Source organism: Bombus flavifrons, chromosome 8, assembly GCF_040668555.2.
Source record: "Bombus flavifrons isolate JBK064 chromosome 8, iyBomFlav1_principal, whole genome shotgun sequence".
Lineage (NCBI taxonomy): Eukaryota > Metazoa > Arthropoda > Insecta > Hymenoptera > Apidae > Bombus > Bombus flavifrons.
This window is the reverse complement of record NC_138449.1, coordinates 8,466,215-8,483,477: the sequence shown is the minus strand read 5'-3', so window position 1 is coordinate 8,483,477 and position 17,263 is coordinate 8,466,215. Positions and strand designations below refer to the sequence as shown.

General features: G+C 36.8%; 1 protein-coding gene across 9 annotated transcripts in view; it reads left to right on the top strand.

Annotated features, from left to right (window-relative positions):
- Positions 1-17,263, top strand: part of LOC138182723 (nucleolysin TIAR) — a 585,490-nt gene that overhangs the window by 512,075 nt on the left and 56,152 nt on the right. For all 9 annotated transcript variants that reach the window (XR_011173870.1, XR_011173869.1, XR_011173868.1 and 6 more), the window contains 2 exons: positions 5,893-5,968; positions 12,614-12,716. Coding sequence is in view for 6 of the 9 variants with exons in the window: in XM_069118843.1 (XP_068974944.1) it covers positions 5,893-5,968; positions 12,614-12,716 (179 nt within the window). In the remaining 3 variants the exon portion in view is untranslated. The remainder of the gene's footprint in view (positions 1-5,892; positions 5,969-12,613; positions 12,717-17,263) is intronic.

The following is a 17,263-nucleotide window of genomic DNA, read 5'->3' as shown; positions in this document are numbered from 1 at the left end:
TATGATCGATTTAACAAATACACTAGCGTCAACAAAAGCGTATTGGATATTAGGCGAAACAATCAATTGTAAACATGGAGTATATTATCGTAGTTTCAGCTAGCTGCAATGAATATACGAGACAAATCCCAATAGGCTGAATTGGCTATGTCGAATATTGTAAGTACTATTCTCGTAATTACAGCCTCGTGACGTTCGATACAATTAATTATATACACCGATATCATAGCATGAAACTAACATGAAAGAAATAACTCGCTAATTTCATTGTACTTTAGGCTACCTATCTGGAAAATAAAAATACACTAAATCAGTATAACCCTAAAAAAGAGATCTAACACGTAACTCATTATTAACTAGGAATGTAAGGTAAGGAATTGATGATTTTATGTATTTAAAGAAACAATATTTTCACAAATAGCTATAGAAATAAGCAACTAAAATTTTGTATTTAAATAGACGAATTTCATTGAATGTTGTACTCTTCATCCCCATCGTAGTTCGACATTCAAAGGTCATACACACGTTCCACCACAATTATTATAAAAACACAATACTCGTACATTGCTCATTGTCAGTTAATTTTCTCCTCTCTTCTGACCAATCTTCTTACACATTTCATTTACGTATTAAAAAACTCATACATATTGGAATTGTTGATCAAATCGTCAAACTCGTACATATATATATATATGTAGGTATAATATCAGTCGTAAAACGGTTCACGGGGAAGTTGCGTGAAACTGCTTCGCGATAGTCGCGGACCAGTTTCACGGTGCTCCGGTTTCAAACTCGACTAGGCTACGAGCCAATAAATAAAACACGTCGTGGCGAGGATCGCGACAGCCCGATGGAATAAAGACTTGCTCGGGATTGATAGGATGAAAGACATGCCTGGCTTTCGTATGACCGGACGCTGTGTCTAGGGCGTGGAATTTGAATCATCGGCGCTGGGCAACGACGAGATTCAACCTGACGGCCATCGCGCGTGTTCGGCCACTACGTTTCGCAATAAATTCAAACTAACTCTTTATCCTATCTGGGTTTTGTCGTGCAGGCTGCGTATCTACCGCCATTGTCGCGGTTATATCACGCGACCAAAGAGGAAGGGAGGGTGTCGCTGGATCTCGACAGCTCTCGATGGAACTTGAATTAAATTTCGAGATTTATCGCGTCAATAACCGTGCATTAATTTACGATTTTTAGCGGTGAAAACGTAAATCCATGGCGTTGCCGGCGATTGTTTCGTTCCTCGTGAAGTGTCGCGCATAGAACACGAACGAAAAGAGGGAACGAAAAGAGGACCGATCGTGTTTAAAGGGGTGAGGCGTGATGCGTCGAGGGGAAGGACAGGCGAGACGAGAGAAGGGGACAGCACTAGGAGGTTGGAACGGGTGGACAGGGGTTGAAACGCGCAATGAGAACGTGCAGCGGGGAGAGTTCGCGGCTGCTATATCGAATGAGGAAGAACGAAGGGTGGGAGACTTGAAGTGTGGGCAACGACATATGCGACTGGCGTGCTCTACATCTAACTTATATTGACTATTACTCATGTTCGTGTACTGTGACATTCGCCGGCATTCACTGAAAAGTCGCAGGAAACAATGGCGCGATTTGGCTGGCACGCGGATCACTCGAAAGAAGATTCCCTGCTACGTTTGCTCTGTAATTTGTAAGAAATATTTGGTAAAAGATCGCGTTACGGCCGCCTTTGATATGATGGTTTTGCCCATCTCGAACAAGGAACATTTTTGCGAAGGCAACAAATTTATAGAGAATTTTGTCAATTTGTCGTAGAGACCTGGGTGTAAAGTGTAATTACTAATTACATCTATATATATAGATGTTCATAAACTAATAGTCTTTATATATATACATATATACATATTACGTATACGGTAATAATCAGAAAGATCGAAGACTTTAAATGTTCATAGTTCTTGCCCAAGTACCTTACCGAAGAATAACAAGTTTTTAACTAACACAGGTACAAAATCAATCCTTTCGTTGTAAAATGTACTTATATTGTAAATGAATCTAGCGAATATGATCCAGCTCAATCATTTTTCAATTTTATTCTACTCTTTATCACATAATTCATTGCATAAAAATCGATTATATTGAATTTGAAAAGGTGAAAGAGGAAGCTACTACTCAGCTAAACTAATATAATTTGCTCGGAACATAGAAATGAAAATCACATGGAATTAAAATCAGCTTTTTAATTTAAGCATTGATGTTCCTTCTTTTATAATAAAATTGCAATCATTATATCTGAAATGATACCACGAAAATTTCAAACATTATTTCTTCGCGAATCCGCAGTGGGTTAATCATTGAAGACGCACTCTGTTCTTTATTACGTAAAAACGAGGACGATTAAGGGCTGACTAAATACTGACGTCGACGTGAAAAGTAATTTAAGCGAGTATAAGTATTTAGTGGCGAAGAGAGAAAGTAAATGCATAACTCCGCTGAAAGGCCGTGTTTACAGTTGACCGCAACTTTGTTTAGCTTCTTGCGCAACATAGTAGTTTTGAGTCAAATTTACTCGAAACTAGTGCTTGTCCGGTCTCTTCGTACTTGACCTTCTTAACTCGGTTTATTGCATGGCGGAGAATGTAACGTGGAAAATGTAGAATGAAATTAAAGAAACATTGCATGCAACACAATTATATCTGTAATTATTTTCTGTTCCATCAGAAATGAAAGTTGAGATTTTGTGAGAAAAATTAAATATTTTTAATTTACTATTTCCCGGGAATGACGAGTTAATTCGTCATTTAAATGATATTTTGGCTAATCCTTTTACGTATGATTTCATTTTTCTTACAAATAAATTATACATTATAAATCTGGTATTTAATCTTACTACGTTTCTCGCGTCATTTTCAATTTCGTATCATTTTCAAGAATTTTTATGCTAAACATTTCCTAGAACGTTAAACATTTTCTTCTCGTTTGAAATTATAATGAGATCGAGGCATAAAGAGTTCTTGGATAGAAATAAAGCAACTTGTCTGTAGACAGTTTCGTTGCTTCGACTAATTATTCACGATTGATATACGGTAATTAAACTTATTTTTGTATTTCATTTAGTATTCGATTCGTGCACGAAGCGTGTTTTATAATCGTTTTGTTTTACTCGTGCCTATACCTATCTGTTATTTCGTTTCGTTGCGTTCAGTTCTTTCGAATCGCGCGCTGTAAGCGATTAATTACTCTAGTGACTGAGGAAATTGCTAGAAAACAAGTAAAACCGAAAAGGTTGCATATAACAGGGAGGAAGAAGATAAACTAGGATGAGAAACTAACGTAATACTGCTCCCTGAATCACGTGATTTTGCTTGCCTACTCTTTCATCCCTTTTCGCGTACTGTCTTTTTGTCCAACGCTTTTTCAATCTTTCTTGGAGCTCGACTCTTTCCTTTTCCAATTTCAATTTTTTCCTCCGCCTTCCCAAGATTCCGATATCTGCTACTGCTTTTCACAATTTTATTCAGTTGCATTATGGAAAATGTTCTTTGCCGACCCTTTTAAGCGTAATAAGTTAAGTCGCGATAAAAATGTTCCGCGCATTACGTGTCTAATGATTACTCTTCCGGTCGAAAAAAGGATCGAGTCCTTCCATTTCGAGGAACTGGAGTGGGAGAGTGTAACGAAGATAAATACAACATTGTCAAACCGTCTTTCTGCAATCATTTTAATGCATTTGGGACAAACTCGATGGCTTTCTTAGGGCGTTTGTCCTTTTTGCCAGATATTATTTGAATAAAATATTTTTGATAAACTTGAATGTATCATCTAACATTGGAAGTATACGAAGGGTCCACGAGGAAAAGTGGGAATGTCAAGTTTTAGCATTTCTCAGAAGATGAAAATTTATTTTTCAATATATATAACGTCACAATTTCGTATTTCCTCACAGATATTATGTCAAGATAGAACATTATATTTTTCATTTCATACTGCATCATTTTCAAATTTTACTTATAACTTTAAGTAATATATAACACGTTAAATTGTAAAAACTGAAAATGTAAGTTATATACCTCAATTTCTTATAACTATTGTAAAACTCAGAAAATTTTAATCAAATTTTTAACGCGATAGAGCCAGTGATAACACAGGACCGTACGAAAAAATTCGTTAAAATTGACATTCAATTTTAAAATGCGATAGATAATTTTTCATACAAAAAGGACCGCTTAAATTCCTTCGTAATTAGCCCAGGTATATCGCTACGTATAATCAAATTTTTGTTACAGTCAATAGCAGCCATAAATAAAATAGATTCGCTCTCGAAAAAATCAAATACAAAATTAATATAAAAATACCAAAGCGTTATAAATGATCTTCTCATTGATAATGGAAACAAAATAACAAATTTTCGTCAAACTTCTCTCTTTCTCATTGAATTCTTTCGTACAGTACGCAACGAAAAATAAATTAGGGGCGATACGAGACAAGAAATTAGTCAGACCTATAACCTGAAACTTTATTCGAGCCGCATGCCAGCTTCCACTGGCCGAAAGAATATTTTATTTAAGTCGAGAGAAGAACGACGCAGAGGAGTTACCCCGTGCACGAGTATTCCTAATTTTGTCTGACAGGCATTGCTGGAATCTTAATTATGAGGAAGAATTTGAGGGCGTCCAACAACTGGGCTCCAACTCGCTCGACAATGTTGTTGGCAGTTTTCGGGGGAACATGAAATGCTTCGAAATTCGCCGGCACGTGGAATAAATTGAACCCATCGTTCAGCCGTTATTAATTCGTAATAACTGGTCAAGAGCAGATTTTTCGGTCCCGTGAAATTCTGAAAAACCATTACATCTCATTAACCGGACGGTGGGAAAAGCAACGCGCTATTAGAGAGGTGTCTCGTTAAGTTCGAAAAAGAACTGCTTCCGCTAATCTGTTGCTTTCGTGTTACATTGTATCGGGGAAATGAGGTAAATGGAATGATTGCCAAATGTCACGGAACCCCTATCTGTTAATTCAAGGTAATAAGAAGATTGTAGCGCGTACTGCTTTCTTGTAACTTGTTTCTGCTTTTTCGATAAGTTTACGAAATAGGAGTGATTACTTATATATTGAAACTTACAACTACGTTACAACATGAAAAAAAAGAAATGGAACATATTGGAAATTTTGAATTGTTTTAATTAAATCACCAGAAACCGTACAATGTACAACGATGGTAATTTAATGATAGATATTTAATGAGGATAAACTTAACTAACCGTGTTACAATCCATTGACATGGACACTATGTTTGATTATTTAAAACTACGCAAGGTTCTGCCGATAGACGAAATTTCTTTCTTTTTCAAAAAAAAAAAATATCTTCTACACACACGTAACTAAATAAATGGACAGGATGTAATTGAAATAGTTGCACATTTTAAGTTCGTTCTTGGTTATTCAATACGAGGGAATAATACTCGTACGTTCAATTTTTAATCTTGTGAAAATTGCTTGAACTTTTCGATTGAAAACGAGTGTTGGGTTTTCCCCGTTGGATTTCGCTCTCTCGTATTGCATGCATAAAATAAGTATAACTATTATGAAAAAAATGTAAAAAGTATTGTAAATTATCCAATTTAATGCAACCTTGTTGGATATTATACGATTAGCAGAATTTAAATTTCTGGATTTTACTTTGGTTAATTAGAGATATGTTCAATGTTGCGTGGAATGCTGAAACGTTATTTTCGTACCACTAATATCGCTGTTAAAAAAAGCTTAATTAAAATTTAGAAAGATGGAAGGTTGATTATGGAAATGAGCCTTTGAACATGGAAAAAACTTTCGCGTTATATTACCGCAAGTAATTTTCAAGCACACTAGAAAATTTATATTTAACAAATGAACTTGTTTCTGTTGCAGAGATTGCAGAGTTGTAAGAGATCCACAGACGCTCAAATCCAAAGGATATGGCTTCGTTTCCTTTGTTAAAAAAGCGGTAAGTCTTATACAAGTTTAATTACGTTTGTTATTAATTTGCTCGACCATAAAGTAATTATTTTAAATAATGCAAATATACCGAAATTTCAAAGGATATGAAATTGTAGCTAAGATAATGATTTTAACAAGAGAAAATGAGCCTTAGCTACGATATAAGCTTGTTTTCTTCTTTATTCTTCTTCTTTTTTGCAAGTTGCCTTTCTATAAAATACTAGAAATCTATAGCACAAGTAAAATTGTAGTTACTATCTCTTCTATCGTAGATTCTATATATACCACAACTAAAAGTCCTTCCCATTAACTGCAAACACTTCCATTAATACAGTGTACACAATACGCATCGTAATTAATTAAAAGCACCAGGTAATTCTAATATCTGGTAAAAAGTGAATGCTTAAAATGGTTCATGTTTCTCAATTTAAAGAACAACAAACATGAAACTAAGAATAACATTTCGTCATCTAGCAACTATTATTCCTTTCAAATCGAAGACACACCAAACGATATTAACTTCGCCTGAAACTTGAAGAAGGCATTTCTCGTGAGCATGAATACTATATTTGAATCTCCGAATTACGTTCTACGCAAAGTACGTAATGAAAACAATTACACAATTTATTTATTGATATAAATGAAACCGTTGTAAAAAGAAAAATACCAAGAACATCGACTATATGCTTCTGTACACTGTACACGTTTTCCCTATCCGTGTCTCCGTAACTCGCGTGAGAAATTTCGTTGATTAAATAGGAAAGAGGGTCGAACGCGTGACGCTTTAAAGTATCATTTTTCGAAAGGAGACGGGTCGTGTGGAACGACTTTTACGGTGACCCGCCAAAATCCGCGACGTAAATCACGGCGAAGTTAAATGTACGACCGTAAGTAAAAGAAGCCTTGCCACCGTTTATGGTGAGGTTATTCGTCGGAGCGACTGCCCCCAAGGTACGAACCCTCTCGTTTCCCCTCTGTTTTAATGTTCTATCGATCTGGACCACCGCCGGCACCTGCCTCACACCCACGGTATTACTATTGCCGAAGTATAAATTTTCCGGGTGTCTCCGTTAACCTCGAGGAACACGCGAAAATTTCTCCACTTCACTCTTCCCCGCCCCTTGGCTCACCTCTTTCGCCCCCGACCCTTACAACACTCGTATCCTACTGCCACTATATCCTTCGACCGCCGGATACACATACCTAAATCGCGGGCTCTGATCATCGTCCAACATCCTGGCTCTCTTAAGATGTACGAGGAAATGCGAATTCCCCGGATTCTCGTTTTCCTTCGGCCTCGATTATGTTGCTCGGGATCGCTGCGTTTAATGAGCATCGAACCGTGTAACTCGCATCTAGGTTCCCCGAGCAATGTTGGCGAGAGAGCCTTTGGCACGGATAGAATTTTTGATTAATGCGCGAGAAAGCAGAAAACCGGAGTGACGAAATTATGGGTATGTTTGGTTAGTGGGAGAAATAGTCTTTTTTTAGTATTAATTTTAACGTTGCTTCGACGTCGAAGTTATTAGGCATCGCCATACGCTTCTTCGTTTATATTCCATATCGTTAATTAGGATTTGGTAATTTGCAGATTTTGCTATAGCTATATATATAGACGTGAATGGAGATCGCGTAGGATTTATTAACTTTTCTTCTGAATTTAATCGTCTGTTCATATCGTTTAGCAGATTTACTATTCTTTTCGTAGCGTCGCAGTTTTTCCACTGCAGTGTGACATGCTTGATGGTAGTTGGTATAGTACGTTATATCGTTCAAAGATTGGGGTTCTTGCTTATCTAATAAGCATGAGTGGGTTAGAGCCGCGTGACCTATCCTAATTCTACTGATTATGGTTTGTAGATAAACAAGAAACACCTGTTTCAATCGATTGAAATCTGTTAGACTGTAATATATGAAACAGAGGATTTAGTTGCATTAATCTTCTGGAATCTCTTCTTTGCGATAAATATTTTTATCTTTGCAGATGCAAAATAAAATGCAAATAATGATAAACTTTGAATCAATTGAAATAATAGATGACGGGTTGCTCTTACACAAATACCAGTATTTTTCGAATTCTGGTAATTTTGTTCTTTCTTCTTATTATATAATGTTAGCAACTTGTAGAATGTTCTTAACCAATTCTCATTGAGAATTCTTGCTACTTGATTCTAGCTGCTTCCAACTTTTATAGCTTCACTGCAGATCAATAAATTGGACGTTATTACTTTTTATGCCGCAAGACACATCGCTACGTTAATAATAATTTTAACGACACCGATTAATGACACGAAATTAAAGTCTAACGCAATTATAGAGATACATTATATACTTTTATCAGGGGAACTCGGGCCATAGAAATTAACCAAATAAGCGGCAGAACGAAATTATGTTCCACGGAAAATGTAAAAGTTTGTGGAAAAATATGACAAATTCGAGAAATTTTTTAATAGTGATGAATCAATGAGATCTATCGTTTCCCCTCTTCATTAAAATGTAAATGATACTTTGCTTGTTAATATTTAGGATTTGTCGTACCTTTTTTAAGTTTCCAACTACATTACTTATGCATACTTGTAAGGACTTTTACGGATTAAATTATGTCGCACCTCTTCTTCCAGATTTTCTGTTTCTTTCCGCCAAAATCTTTTTAAACGAGTTTGAGGTACGTAAATATCATTCAGAAAATAAAAATACCGAGTGGAAGACGAAATAAAAATAGCATGGCACGATAGTGTACAAACACATAGCGTACAAAATGACGCCAACAGCGAAATCAGCGAGAGGTTCGGCCACTTTAAACGACAAGAAGCAGAATCGATAAATCCGTCGGCAATAAATCAAGAAATCGGGAGGAAAAAAGGCTTTCATAACGTTCCGTCGATAAAATCCCAGCTGGAATAAGGTCGGAAGCCGATGCGGGAGGAGAGCAAAAAATTCATTTCATATTCTTAATTTCCACGTGGCTGTTGATTCCAAAATTTCCGGTGTCGACATAATATTCCCATAAAATATCCGATCGATGGATCAGGGTTCGTGTTCGAAATCTCGGAACCATGTCCTTAACGATCGATAGAAACTCGAAATCGGTCGGAAAAGCCTCGACAGATCGGATGGCCACGTCTCTCGTCCACGTGAAAACAGTCGTGTCTATATATATGTGTGTGTGTGTGTCTATGTTTCTTTAGAGCCACGTAATCCGACATCGCATGCCACCATGGAGCCTATGACTTAGTAATGCGTGTACAGCAGCTGGGTGTCGCTGCTCGGGGAGTCACGAATGGCCTATAGGCGTCTCAGGCCGTACAAGAAATTCGATTTGATGTGTGCTTAGACAGCTGGAACTAGGCAGGTCTGGGCGACGAGGTCGGTAGGACGGCCGACGCGGCGCGGCGTGTCGTATAAACGGTCTGGTCACGGAAAGTGGAAGGGGCTACGAAGGTGCATTCAGCCGTTCCTACTCGTCCAGGGGTTAGGGTGTCGGAGGCTAGGAAACTGCAAGTTATCGACCGTAGTTTAGAATCGGCTTAGAGGCGAGCATTCGGTCTGTCGGTCTATCTAGGCTAACCACGCGAACGCGCGGCGTCATATCGGGAATGGAAATTCGAATCGGAAATACTTTATCCTACGAAGGGAATTGGGGAGGGGGAAGGGGGCAGGCCAACGATGTCGTAGGATAAGAAGCACAGAGAAAAGTAGAAAGGTCTGCTTGAAGATGACGGTGATGCCAATGGTATGATGCTAAGTTCCTCGCGGTATTCGAGAGGAAAGAAGAGTGAAGACGAGAGAGCGATGGAAGGTAACGGTTGGGGAAACGAGGCAAAAGGCAGACCCAAGAGTCCTCGAAATGGCGCAAATGGCGATAAGGGTGGGGTACCACCGGAATGCCACTAGGAAAGAAGGGAAACATCCCCTCTTTCGTACATACTCCCGAAGAGCTTTTCGAACAGTCAACCTTTTCGGGGGGATTCCTTCGCGACGGAAGAATATTTTTAGATTTCCTATCCGTCCTTCTTCGCATCAGAGCCGTCCAACTGCCAGCGGCACGCTGTCACGGACTACTCGCATTTACGTGAAATACGCGCGGTTGTGTGCGTCACAACCGATGTCGTTCTCTGTTATTCCACATCCATTTCTTCTCCACGGCCGTCTTACCACGGGTTACCGTTCTGCTTTTGCCTCTTCCTGCCTCCCGTCTTCGCTGTCTCCTTCTGTTCACTCCCACGATTCTTCCTTATTTTTCATACGAATCCTGTAATGGACTTATGGATAGACGGATACGAGTGCCTGTTTTGTTACCCATCTCCGGAGCAAACTGCACCATCTCTCTCCTGGCTAACGCTGTCGCCACGCGATAACTTCGAAAGTGTTTTTTACTAAAAAAAAAAACGAAGGCTTATTTTACGTTCGATCGAAAATCGAACATATAGCGGTAATCGAAGATTCGCTTGCTGGATACATTCCCATGGATTTCGAAGAATCGAGGGGAGATACGGCAGATCGGAGAGAATTTCGAAGCTCGTATTAAGTTCACCCGCATCGAGAAACATCCTGGCGAAAGGAACGACTCCGTGGTCTCAAATTTCTAATACCATCTGCAATAAATTCTTTATTCTCTACGCTGTATTGCATTTGTGAATGGTTCTCTCTCAGAAAGATTAAAACTCTTACTATATTTGAGATAACAATTCCACTTAACACGTGCTTCCTAATACGATAGAATCCCATTTATCTGAACTCGTGAGAAATAAATAAGAATAAATAGGATTGCATCAATTTTCCCACCTATTATTTTTCGTTCACATAATAGGAATCAAATAAGTGGATTCAGTCTGTATGAATTCAGTTAATTTATTAAGTAGAATTTCAGTCTAACGAATAAAGTTCAGATAAATTTACTGTATGTAGAATACGATCAGCGATCGATCTGTATATCTAACAATTGTAATGGTAAACATGCTAGTATCGTTTAAAATGTAAATATAGAAAATGGAAAAATACTGACGATGGAAAGATTATTAGAATTTATCACAAAAAGTAAAAATAACCCGATATTGTGAATGTAAGCTGGAAAAAGGAAAGTAGATCTATTGCATCGACAATTGTCGTGCTAACTATTTCTATTTCCATTCGATGGCTATGTATACATATACATGTACATTTAGCGTAAGTGATATATATGTACATATGTATTTATTACGTCTGTTCCATGCAGAGAACAGTAATAGACCACTTTTCTCAATCCACTCGAGCTATGCTTCTAAAACCAGAGCAGTAGTAAATAAAAGTTACGGCTACCATCTTGTATACTGCGAGTTACGGCCTCTAGCTGTTGGTCGTAACGTTTCACCTTTTTGTTTATTCCAGTTCTCGATCTCTTTTTTAACGCAAGGCAACACACTTACTTCGTGACTTCTCCTTTATAGGCTGTGTAAACATTCGATAATGTTCCAGAAAAATGTAATCGCCGCATCAGCATATCGTAATACATAAATTTAGTAAATTTACGTAATACGTAAATTTAGTATACGTATGAAATACTGTAGGCAATAAACTGATTTCTGCACGATCTTTACAAAACTGCAATGTATAAAAATACATGTAAGAATTCAAAGTTACGTCGCTTTCAGAATTTATATAGCATCAGACCTTTAGAAATGAAATAATGAATTGATTCTGATTTAATTGATAAATCTAGTTAATGAAACTATCGAATCTTATTGAGGCAAGATTTGGTTTATACTGAAATAGTAAAGACTAATGCAAACTTGCCAACTACCCCTACTTTAAATTCGTTTGACGGTGGATTATTGGAAATCAGCTAGTGAATTTTAATCCTTCAATTACTTACAAATTTCATGAATTCGACCGTACTTCTATCTTATGAAACTGTAGATTAAAGTCCAACAGTGTTTAAAATCCTGTTAGATCAATTTTTAATTACTTAGATTGAATTGTTTGTATTAATTTGGTAAGGGAGTATGAAATATGAGATAAGCTGATATTATAATAATTATATAACATTTTTAACTCCAATATTATATCAACAGTTTTATACAAAAGATAGATAAATTAATATAAACGTTAAACTTATCGTGACTAAACACCATTGTAACTATAATTTCAAATCACGACTATGTGTTGAATATACTATATACGTAGAACGTGGCTGGTCACCGGTTGTCTACAACTGAACCAATTTGCAACGCAAGCACTGGTTGAGAGAGGCACATTTTTAAGGACGCTGAAAAATTTGTGAAACAAGATAGAACCATTAATTTTAGATGATGTCATTAATAGAAAGGTGGCACTTTAATATTGAATAACCCGCTGCACCGTTGGCGAAAAATGATGACTATAACGCATTCGTAGTTAACCGTGTTACAACGTGTATCCATTTAATTGCTGTCTAAAAAGAAAAATTTTTTTAATTCGACGATTGAATCTGTCTTAATCGTCTTGTCTGAATCGTTTACAAAATTACATACAAATTTTTGGTATATTGATATTTTCTAAATTAATTTGAAATAATTTTTACCATACAGCATATAGTTATGTACTATTGTACTAAGCTATCGACGTTACTTTATTTCAAGTACAGTTTAGTAATGTTTTCTAGTTTCAAGGTACAGTTTTGCTTGCATTGTTCCAGGAAGCGGAAAGTGCCATCGGTGCCATGAATGGACAATGGCTCGGTAGCAGGAGTATTCGAACGAATTGGGCGACTCGCAAACCCCCTGCACCAAAATCCGAAGGTGAGTATTGACGTACATGTAACTTTTTCAGATCTTTATTGTACACAACAGTGGTGCATGATTGCCTTTGCAATAAACGAATCATACAATCGAGAATCCAGGGAAAGATACATATCCATTTCTGATATATCATGGTTTATACGTACACATCTTTTGAGATAGGAAAAATGGCACAGGGATACGTACACATATAACACACTCAACTTCTATCTACACTATAGTGACGTATACATATACATTTAAAAAACAGATGTCGATATTCGTACACGAAAATGTTCGTAGAAACTGTATTCGATAGTTATACAAATATTACAAACAAACAAATAGAAGATTAAGATTTTGTTATGGAACAATGAATTTGTGAAATTGATCATTTCGGATACCTGAAAATATATTTAAACGAGCAAAGATACAGATAGAAATATATAAACGAAAAGGAAGGAGAATGGAATTTGGAGATAGTAGTTTTTCAGTGAAACTGTTGAAGTAGCGTCACCCTTAAGACGGTCTGTCGTGCATACGAAAGCGGCAAAGGGAAATTAAATATCGCGGTGGCCCTTCACGAGCGCGGAATTTTCGCCGACGCAGCCGGAATTCGATTAGGTCCAGTCGGTTGGTCCGCTAGAGAAAGCTTTCACCACGTCATTCGGGAGAGCTTAAAACGGTTTCACCACGAACGATTGCTCCGCAAAGGCGATGGTGACGTTCCGGCCTGTTCAAGGGTTTGTTAATCGATACCGCGACACGGATTTCGAGGGCATTTTTGTTCCTTCGCGAAACAACGCGCACGAGACAGAGAGAATCGTCACGAGGCACGAACATCAGTCTTGCGAACCTCGAATAGAATAATCGTGTTCATTCTCATTTTTGATGATCGTTCGTCACCTTTACGCGACAGCCACGTTTATTATGAATCTCAAATAGAATTACCTTGATCATCCTCATTTTTTAATGACCGTTCGTCAGTTTGCTTTGTCATCATCGTTATTCACCGGTGAACAGCCGCGTTTATTGTGAATCTCAAATAGAGTCATCTTGTCCATCCTCATTTTTAACGACCGTCCGTCAGTTTACTTTATTGTCATCATTATTCACTGGTAAACAGCCAAAGCCGCGTTTATTGATGTTGTCTGAATCACTTTCCAGACATTCGCGCTCTCAAATATATTTGTATCGTCATTTACCGATTTTTTAAATAACCTCTCTTTTAGATAAAAATAGCAAGACGGGAAATTACTGTTAAAAATTAATCATCTTCCAGAAGAAATGAAATAGCGATCGAACGTAAACAAAATCAGTTATTATTGTACAAGTTTGAAAAAACGTAGAATAATAGATACAGCGGAATACAAATTGTAGGTACGAGGAAAGCTTCTGTAATTTGGAAACATGTTTACAGAGTATTTATTTCAATTTGTTCAAACTATAGAAGCTACGTAGAAGAAAGAATAGCAACATAAATATTATTGAGCAAATTTTACAAATCCCTCTTCGTAATTACAATGTGGATCAAATAGGGTTCGATAATATAAATCGACTAAAAAGAAATTATAAATGAAATGTTGCGTTAACGTAATTTTTTTACGTTAATGTTTTTTTATTGGAACGTCTCGTATGTGAATAGATAATATAACCTTAAAACGGATGAATGCAACGTATAGTGTGGATCGATGACGAAAGAAAGAAAAAAAATAGTGCTTCACGGTGACACAGCGCGTAACGCGGCCTACGTAAACAGGTGGAAATATTTAAAAAAAAGGAGAGGAGAGGAAAAAGAGCGCAACGGGTTATAATAGAAGCCCGCGTGTCTACAATTAATGCGAGCCACTCATTCATGCTATTTTATCACGCCTTTTTGTTTTCGTTTACTCGAATAAGTTAGCGTATATTGTTCACGTGTATACCGCTTACCTTTATGTTTACCAGCGACAAGATCCGATTTTATGCCTTGGGAACATAAGGACGTTGTTTTTTCGCGACCTAAACACGCGACCTTAATAAGTTGATCGTTCGGATCTAACTTGCGTTGCAACGTGAAATACCTTCCCAAGCTTTATGCAGAGAATATATTTTAGATTAAAGTTCGTATCGTTTATATATTCGATAATTTATTCAATATTTTCCCGTACCATAATTATCGCGTTGTAGGAAAATTATTACATTGGTATTTATGTATCCATAATTTAATTTAAGCAATTTTATTTTTTATTTAATTTTTAATTTAAGCAATACTATTTATATTAGTTCCGTTCTTCTGTACTAATAGACAACTATAATTAAAATAATTAAACTGATCTAACGTATTCCGGAGCCAATTGATCTACTTTAAACTGCTATAAAGTTTTCTTATGCAAACATGTGAATTCTTAACTGAATTCTGCCTTTAAAATCAAAACTTTTACATTAAACGATACGGAAAAGATCATTACGATGCGATATAAGATACAATATAAAGTTATCTTTTTCAGTAACATTCATTTTGCTGCAAATATTGAACATCTTGTTTCATTATTTTTTGATATTTTTTAATAATTCTTCCGCCACGAACTAATAACAAACAATTCTATCTCTTGAAGTGATACTTATCAAATTCATTATACAATTTCTATAAAACACGAAAGAAAGAGTGCAATTATATAATCTGCAAAGCTTCATTGTTAATTAACTTCATTGGAACTGAAAAAACAATTTTACAACAATAGCCAACTCCGCACGAGAGGGTATTTCCAAATTAATTGAAAGGAATTGTACGAATTGCTGCCTCACCGTGGCTCGAGATATAGGGCAACGGGTGATTTACGCGTTCGTTGGCATAATCGTCATTAGCTTGATAATTAGCACTGTTAAAGACAAGGGCCCGATGAAAGTATAAAGCTCCAAGTCGAGGCAGGATAGTAAGAATCCAATTGAAGTTATGAACTAAACGCATAATGAGCTTGGAGGTAGCACTCCGAGACCCAAGTAAGTATTATTATATTATCATAAGCGGCTCTTCGTCGTCGACCCAGGGACTCCCATCGTCCAGCCTGGTAGTCACCTCCGACCCCTCTACTAACTAATTTCATTCCGCAAGTCTTTAATTAGTATTCGTCGCGAAGCGTCCAAACTTTTTCACTAGACGAGCTAGGGCTCGCCGTCTCGTCCTACCGGGACCGTTCACCCGTATTTGCATAGGCCAAATTCACAGAGAATACTTTCTTGCCGACCACCTTTCGACGCTTAATATTCCTCGTTGGCTGGTTCTTCTAAATCTCGCATCAGGAAAAATGATTACTCGTTAATGAAATTTTTCCCCTCGTCTACTATACACATACGTAGCTAAAAATTCATTTGTTCAACCGCGTCGTGCTATTTTATTTATATGTGCTAGCAGATGGAATTAAATCGAAGCTCGGAGAAACGACGCGATGAAATGTAAAATGTGAATTATTTTCGTGAAATTTCCTTTCTAATAATCGAATCGAATTGACTCTTTCCAATTGATATTGGAAGCGGCAAATTTCGATTTTCTGTTTTCCTAATTATTAGCAACGTGCGACTACTTTTGGCAAGATAGCTTCTATTGGTATCTATTTATTTTCAATTATATTAATTACATTCTGCATATCGTATATTTAATTTACAATGTAGTCGTTCCCGGGGAGTGGCACATGTCCGTCACGTGGATGTCAGTAGTATTAATGTCCGTATTATCGGGGTAATATTCTGCTGTAAAACGCGTTTCTGTATTCAGCCCACTTTCTACGTCTTTTACAAAGAACTTGTACCATTTTCTGCATCGACATTTCAAACGTACATGTATATGCTATATCTAAGCATTATTGTGAAATTTTTTTGTACGTTGGAGTACGATATATGATTTTTTGATACGTTCGAGCTAGTAACGAAGTACAGAGGCAATTGTAACTTTACTGCTTTACTGAAAATTGATGTTCTTCGCGTTTAAAAAAACGATAGCAAAAGTGTTGCAACATTTTTGGGACAGGTGAAGTTATATAAGATTTCCAAAAAGTTTGTAACTTTTCGAAGAGTTTATTCCCGTCTTCAGGATATTTATCAGCAGTAAAATCTGAAAAAATTGAAGCTTCGAAATATGGGCCAAGGTCAATCGTAGCCGGGTAGCTCGTCGTTTAATCCAAAGCAATTGAAATCTTGCTGGCAATCTTTCGCGTTTTAACAAAACCTTCGAGATTCGAGCGTGCAACTTGGCGCTGGCTAAACAAGATTTCTTTTATAATGTCAATGACCACTCATTTTCATACAATATGGTTAAATTTGTATTTTCATATACGAGCCTTATTTCGTCAAATTTCTATTGATGAGATTCTTACGAGTAAATAATATATTTGCGCATTCATAGATATCTGAATAACTTTAATTCGTAGTAACAATACATGAATATCAGTACAATGTTTAAAACAGATATAAACTAGCAGATTCTAACGTAATACTCGTATACCTTTATACAAATTTGACATATAAAAAATTTAGATTATTTTTATTTCAAAATTTACCAGTAGCAGTTAACTCTCAGAAGTTCGCCACGG